This window comes from Bactrocera latifrons, unplaced genomic scaffold, assembly GCF_001853355.1.
Source record: "Bactrocera latifrons isolate USDA-ARS-PBARC rearing strain unplaced genomic scaffold, ASM185335v1 scaffold_620, whole genome shotgun sequence".
Taxonomy (NCBI): Eukaryota; Metazoa; Arthropoda; class Insecta; order Diptera; family Tephritidae; genus Bactrocera; species Bactrocera latifrons.
In genome coordinates this window covers 102,467-110,063 of record NW_017537291.1, presented here as the reverse complement: position 1 = coordinate 110,063, position 7,597 = coordinate 102,467, and the positions used below count along the sequence as shown (strand labels likewise).

General features: G+C 33.1%; 1 protein-coding gene across 1 annotated transcript in view; it reads right to left on the bottom strand.

The window, feature by feature from the left end:
- LOC108975189 (SEC14-like protein 2) overlaps positions 1 to 2,548 on the bottom strand; it is a 23,255-nt gene extending 20,707 nt beyond the window's left edge. Inside the window, exon 1 of the mRNA XM_018943530.1 lies at positions 1,794 to 2,548. Coding sequence (XP_018799075.1) covers positions 1,794 to 1,844 — 51 coding nt within the window. The 5' untranslated portion in view covers positions 1,845 to 2,548. The remainder of the gene's footprint in view (positions 1 to 1,793) is intronic.
- Between the last annotated feature and the right edge of the window lie 5,049 nt (positions 2,549 to 7,597).

Below are 7,597 nucleotides of genomic sequence, written 5' to 3'. Positions count from 1 at the left end.
CGATGAGAAGTTAAATGTTTACTTATATTAAAATTTTGAAAAAGTCGGTAAAATATTTTAAGAAATATTTTAAAGTTGTAACTAAAGATGTAAACTACTACTAAGGGTCAAGTAGTATGTACATTTATGTTAATAAAGCAAAACTAAATTTCCTGAGTTAATGCAAGATGCATGTTGGCACACTTACGGTTAACATTTATTTACAGACAAGCATATATTTATATAAATAAGCTATGTAAAGTTCACTGACCTAGTATTTCTATATGACATTACGTGCACATGCCTGTAACAAAATAGAAAAGCATTACGGGGTAATAAGAAGGTACTCTTTTTAACCCCCCCCGCAAGAAAAGAACACTTACTTAGTTAAAGAATTTATTACTCTGTTAAGCAATAACATAAACTTGATTACGTTTCAGCGTTCCCTAAGGTTGGTTGGGAAAAAATTAGTACAATTGAAGGTTAATTTTTTTAATTTAAGCGATAGCAGATAATTTATGGACCTTATCTTCAAGTAGACAATTCTCTAGGTTTCATACACATACATAGAAAGTTAGAATCACTGCAGCAGCGAGGATTCATAGTGCCKTCATAAATCGCGACCAACTAGAAATTTTTTTTGGTTTTTTCTTCCGAAATTTGATTACAAACCTAAAATTATTTAAATATTATTTATTACATATTTGTTAAATACTTAAAATACGCATGTGTATTCTTAAATTAGACAGCTTAATTATCTTTATTAAATAAAAAAGAAAAAGTTGCGCAACTCTTTAATGCCGATTTCCTTTTATTTTCAAGGTGAACCACTTGTTGATGGTCATTAATGAATTTCAAGAAGTAGGAAATACCTGTCAACAAACAGCTATTGGAATTAAAATGCTTTTCTTAATTGACTGCAAAAACTAGTTAAATTGCTAAGCATTGTATTTTAAGTCTTAAGTAAAAAAAATTACCTATTAGAATTTAGAACGAGTGTGTTGAATTGCATAATTCTCCAAATTGGATAGACGTTCGCTAATAAATGCAAACACGTCCTCATATAATCGTATATTTTATTATTAATGATATGAAAAATAAATGCTATGAAAACAATAAAATGAATGAATAATTGAAATTGTTATGCATGCAACATGCGAATAATTGCAATAAAATCAATGACACTTGAAGTATATGGAAATGTACTTTTGTTCAGCAGACTAGTAGGAATTAATGAATTTAAAGTTTTTAGATTGTTGCTATTTAATTTCTTTAATTTTATTTATAAATTTAAAAAGTCTTTGACTTTACCTTTACAAAATTTCTTTTTAGGGGTATAAACTTCCTAGAGTGTTAGCTGTCAAAACAGCTGTCAAAGTAAACATATGCATTTGATATTTGTGTTCATGTACATTTATTAATATTTGTTTAGTACCTTAAAACTAAATTGTTCTCTTTTGGATGAAGCCAAGTGCAATCTTCCACGTGCTAAATAATATCAGCAGGACGGCGCAAAAATTATCATAATAAGTAAATGGTTTTGATCATGTCTTGCCCTATTACACTACTTTAATGGCGGTGGGCATACCCCTTAATATGAGCAATATAAATTGAAACGTGAACAGTAAAAATTAAATATCAAACTGCAAAATCCCTACAGGGTTTGCACGTAATATTATTTATTATTATTCACTCAACAAGTGATTAGGACAACATTGTATGCGCCATTGGGCTAGTACATAAATACGCTTAAAAAGCTATATTTAATGCTTACTAACGCTTAATAATGCCAAGCAACCAATCAATTAACTCACCTGCTTCAAGGCAGTTTCCTGTGCATCGCTAATATTTGGCATATCGGACATGTTGATTGTACAGTATATATGGTAGTTAGAGTAATTATAGTTCTACTTAAGTGTATTTCAATGTAAGTAGGTGGTGATTCGCAGGTAATTTAGGCTTTAACCCGCAAGTGGCAKGTAACAATTTTAATAACAAATTTCTCTACGAATTGTAAATGTGTAAGTATGTAAACGCGTTGTCCTCTACGCGCATGCCCTTGACTTTTGGAGCCCAAAAAGCGAAATGGTCAAACTGAAATGAGATTCTTTTTGTTTAGCCGGTCATTGGCGGGTTGCTCAACGCTCACGTGTTGTGACGTTGTGCTCCTTTTTCTTTCGACTACTAAGTCTAACACTAGGAGAATAATTTCCTGTAATTTCGTTACTTCTTGATTATTGTCATTAAATGCAACGATATTAGTAATAACATTAACACACACGATTTTACGCGTCAAAGTGTCTCAGCATCTTCTTCACTTTTGTTTTCGAATTTTGATTTATTTAATTTAATTTTATTGTTTTCTGAATTAATTTTCACTGGCTTAGTTAAGCAACATTAAGTTTGAGTTGCAACTTCAGAACTCGTTTGGTTACGCGTGCTTTTAGATACTAATACGTAATTCAACTATGCATCGGTATATTAAGAGTCTATGCTAAACGCTGMCAAGCATGTTAAAGTTTATAGTGAACTTGTCTCTTCGTTGTTGGTTGTTGACTGTTGGCTTGCTGACTAACAGCTGAGTTGCTGTAAAATGCGYGAGCGCGAGTCTTATCGGTCTTATAGTCATAAAGTTGGCGGCTCTGGAAATAGGGATGCTATAATGAAGAACAGATATTAATAAAACTAAATGTAAATATATAATAGCCAAGCATAGAAATTCATAGAAAAAATATCAATCAAAATCATTATTATAATAAAGTCCCCAAACTACGTATATGTATGTAAGATTTTATGTTGCTAGTTGCTATTTGAAAAAATAAAAATTTGTTTACTTAGGAACTTCACGGTCATCTAAMTCCTGAATTGTGGTAACTGCTCTCATAGGTACGCAGTATAGATATAAATCCTGACATGGCTTTAAAATATTTCAAAACAATTTTGTTTGTGGTATAAAAGTACACTTTAAGGCTTTATAAACTTTATTAAATTGATAGAATAGTGAAAAYTTAAGTTTTTCCTATTCACACTACTGTATTGTCAAAGCGTTCAGGCCAGGTATTTTAACACGCAAAATTTTATACTCGGTTGTGCGATCATAATTGATTACCTAAAAACAAATAAASTAACGAAACTAAAAATTAATGTTTTGAACTCAATTATTTTAATCGAATTTCAACATAACATGGATACAAATTTATCTACAACAAATATTAAAATACTTAAAATCGTTCCAAGATGACAACTCTGTTTTACATTACATGAAATTATATGCAAAAAGTTCTTTGCATACTGCTTCTTAATTATTGTACTATCGACTTTCTGCACTCTCACTTGTCTGAACGTCTCTTGCTTGCATGCGCATACACAGAGTAAATAAATAAATAAATATGTGTATTTGTATATTTGCATATGTAAGTGGTTATGCTAACATGCATTTAGGTCGAGCTTTATATTTATTGAAGAATCTGGTTAACATCTGCATTGGAAAGTGAATATCTACATCTATGGAAAGAGTATCTGTTAAGGGCTATGATATATTTGCGTAGATGCCAGCCAATCCACAGACGGCGGTAAATTGAAATTTTTATTCACACTTTAGCTCTTTATTATACCCTGAACAGGGTATATTAAGTTTGGCACGAAGTTTGTAACACCCAGGAGGAAGGGTCGGAGACCCTATAAAGTATATGTATATGTAAATGATTAGTATGTCGGGCTGAGTCGATTTAGTCATGTCCGTCTGTCTGTCTGTATATATACCAACTAGTCCCTCAGTTTTAAAGATATCGTKTTGAAATTTTGCAAACGTCATTTTATCTTCAAGAAGCTGCTCATTTGTCGGAACTGCCGATATCGGATCACCATAACAAAGCTGCCATACAAACCGAACGATCGGAATAAAGTTCTTACAATGTACCATACAAACCGAACGATCGGAATCAAGTCCTTGTACGGAAAACTTTCACATTTGTCGTGGTATCTCCACGAAATTTGGCATGGATTACTTCTTAAGCTAACAATAATCTCCAAAAAAATTGTTCAGAACGAATTACTATAGCATATAGCTTTCATACAACCTGAACACCTAGTTACTAACAGAAATGCAGCTGTGAAGGGTAYTTAGCTTCGGTGCAACGACTGTAAAGTTATACGGCCTTAAACTGTTCATTCAAACAGTCAAGTGTCTATGTTAGTTTACCGTTACTGTAAAAAGTCAATATGTATTTGCAGAGTATTTTTATTTACCGTAATCACTATTGTGCTTATTTACGGCTACAACGTTACGCTTACCTTTATTGGTTAGTATAATCTTAATTCTATAAAATATGTGATATGGTATTCTTCATTTAACTAGCAAACAATGCAATTAACAAAGAGTTAATATTGAAGTGTCTCGGCAAGAAATTGAGAGCAACGGCATTCAATATTTACTTGTTTATTCTTATAGGCAAGATAAAGCAAGCGCACTAAGTTATTTGCGTAGTTCAAGATCTCATATTAAATGCTGGTCCATATAGTATTAATTTTTTTCGATAGAAAGTCACTTGAGCTCAGCTTTTAAGCATATCAGAAACCTTTTACACTATCGGCGGGAGATTGTTCTAACTGCAGAGAGGGACATTCGAGTCGCGCTTTGATCATTTTTTGTGGCTACTCCTGTAGAACTGATTTAGTGAATACCCAGGCATTAATAATTTGCTCTTTTAAATACGTGACATTTTATACAATGACTTCGAGGATTATTGCTTGAAACCATACTTTATAATTGGGTTCAGGACAGTTATTAAATGCGAACTCGTTAACTTTGGTTGCACTAGCAAAGTGGTCTCATCTTACTAATTTAATCGGAGTTTACAGCGTTAGCTTTGATAATAATCTACATATGTCAAATTTTGTGAAGATATCTTGTCAAAAGAAGAATATTTCCATACAATTAATTTTAATCCTAACCGAAATCAGTGGCTCCGAAAAATCAGGAGCATCTTAGGAAGAAAAAGAAGTGTGTGAAACTTTAGATTGATATCTCTAAAACTTAGATACTAGTTCGCATATGTATATACCGACGGACGACGTTAAATCGACTAAACTTTTCACGCTTATCTCTTATGCATATAAGGTCTATATATTTAGTATATATAGTAATATATTCAGTTTACGATAGTGTTATATCTAAGCTAAACGATATTTGTCGATTACTGTGTACCTTTAGTTGCTCAATACGTAATTAACATCCGTACAACCAATGGGTTTATATTTTATTGATAAAATGCTTTGACATGAAAACATAATTAAATATAAATATATATTTGTATAGTATCTATCTACAAATTGTTCGCGTATGGAGGATGACTGAAACCAATATAAAATAAAGAATTTTGAATTTGAATTTGAAATTGATAATATTTTAATTGCATTAGTTCGCAAATTGTGTGACCCTTGAACGAAATTGCGAGCATACGGAAACGGCGATTTGATCCTATAAAAACTACCTTATCGGTCAATTTTTTTATCTTACGCAAGTATAGTCAGCCTTACTACTCCGAATTTCGATATGCAACTGGTCAGTCGTAAATCGCTTGTCAGCATTAAGATCTTGTTTGAAACACTTCTGCAAGAAAAAGTCCAATGAAGTCAAAACATAAAACCTAAGTAGTCTTTTGACATGCCGTTTCGCTTGATGTAACAATTTCATTAACCTTGCAACACACGACTCTGCACTGTTCTGGGAATCCAGAATCTTGTATATAATTTCCGACAGTAAAATCTTCCAACCATAAGTAAGTTTTTGTCAATTTGTTTCAAGTAATTGTGTAAATTATTCTTAATGCAAATATAYATTTTTGCTTTGAAAGCTGATTTTAGAAGACGTAGAATTTTCTATTGCATGTTATTTCATATCAGTGTATGAAGTAGGTTATAAAATATGCACACTTAAAACATTGTCGACTCTTACGACGCTGATTGTGTCCGATATCAGACAGGAAATTGTATTTATTAGAAAACCACGTGGTTTATTTATAGTGCACTCTTACAAATATTAATCAATATTTATGTCAATTTACTCACATCTTAAGTTGATGATATGAGCGCTTAAAACAGATCTTTATAAACTTACCTGCTGTTACCTGCTCATAAAAAATAATATAAAATAAGAAAATATTGTTCTAGTATGAATACCTAACTATGCTGTAATAATAATATGAGTATTGCATTGTACAGGCTTAGCGTTTATGTAGTATATTGAGAAAGTATGTTAGCCAAGATATAAACCATTACGTATCAAAAGCTTGTGTCAAAATRTGGTTTTGTGCTTTTAGGTACTCACAGCGGTTGCTACAACTTGTAAATGCAGTCACCATTAAAGACGCAAACAGTGGTGTATGAACTGCTTTTACAGTTATAGTATTTATCAAAGTCTCACACCAATAAGTTACAAACTTCTGGTTGGTGACTAAGSTGCCTTTTGCAGCTTGTTTGAGTTTAAAATTTGCGTATCTACTTTTGGAAGTATTTTTTATTTTATATGAAACGAAAGTTATGAAATACAATTGAATACTCTGAGGTATGAAGTTGACTGAGTTCCATGTGAGGAATGAATATTAAAAAAAAAAAAATTATCTAGAATATCGGAACTCTTTAAATTTGGGGTATAGGTATTAGGTCTGGATTGAATTGCTTACCTTTCGACATTATTAAAGAGTTCTCGAGATACGGTCACATAATCCTACACATTTCGGCATAAAATCTGCTTCTTCTTACGCGGTTATAACGTAGTTTGCAACAGCGCACCACTCTCCCTTCCTTTTCGCTGTTTGGCGCCATTTGGAGATTTCAAGTGCAGTCAAGTCCTTCTCCAACTGGTCTTTCCAACTGAGTGGAGGTCTTCCTCTGATTCCCCCGATGGTCGAGTATTCCCCGAGCTGGAGTGTTTTCATCCAGTCCATTGTAAAATTTGGTCTTTGTTCGTCGAGAGAGGACTTCACTAACGTTGTTGTTGGTGTTAATGGTGGTTTTGGAGATATTTCGTTTTGCCTTCATTTACTACCAGACCCATTTGCTTTGCTTCCTTGGCCAGTCTCGAGAAAGCAGAACTAACGGCGCGGGTGTTGAGGCCGATGATATCAATATCATCGTCCGACCATATTCTACAAAAAAACTGATGCATGCTACTTATAAGTTCTTCGCTGCCGTATTTGAATAGCTCGGCCGGCAATGCATCGGCCTTCGCCGTTTTCTTGTTATTCAGGTGGGTAACTGCTWTTCGAACTTCTTCATAGTCGCTCAATGGAACGTCCGCTGCATCGTCATCGATTGGGGAATCGGGTTCACCATCTCCTGGCGTTATACTTTCATTGCCATTCAGCAGGCTGGGAAAGTGTTCCCTCCGTAATTTCAGTATGCACTCGGCATCAGTAACTAGATTAGCATATTATTACCAGAATGATATATGAACATATGGTATTAATTCAAACAGAAGTTTGAAAATCTTTATTATGCTTACATGAGAGCTTGTATTGAATTGCGGAAGTTTTTATAAATTTTTGAAACAAGGCAAATATTCTCTCTGAATTCAACCACAGGTAATAGTATAAATATATTGAATGTTTGCGGCTTT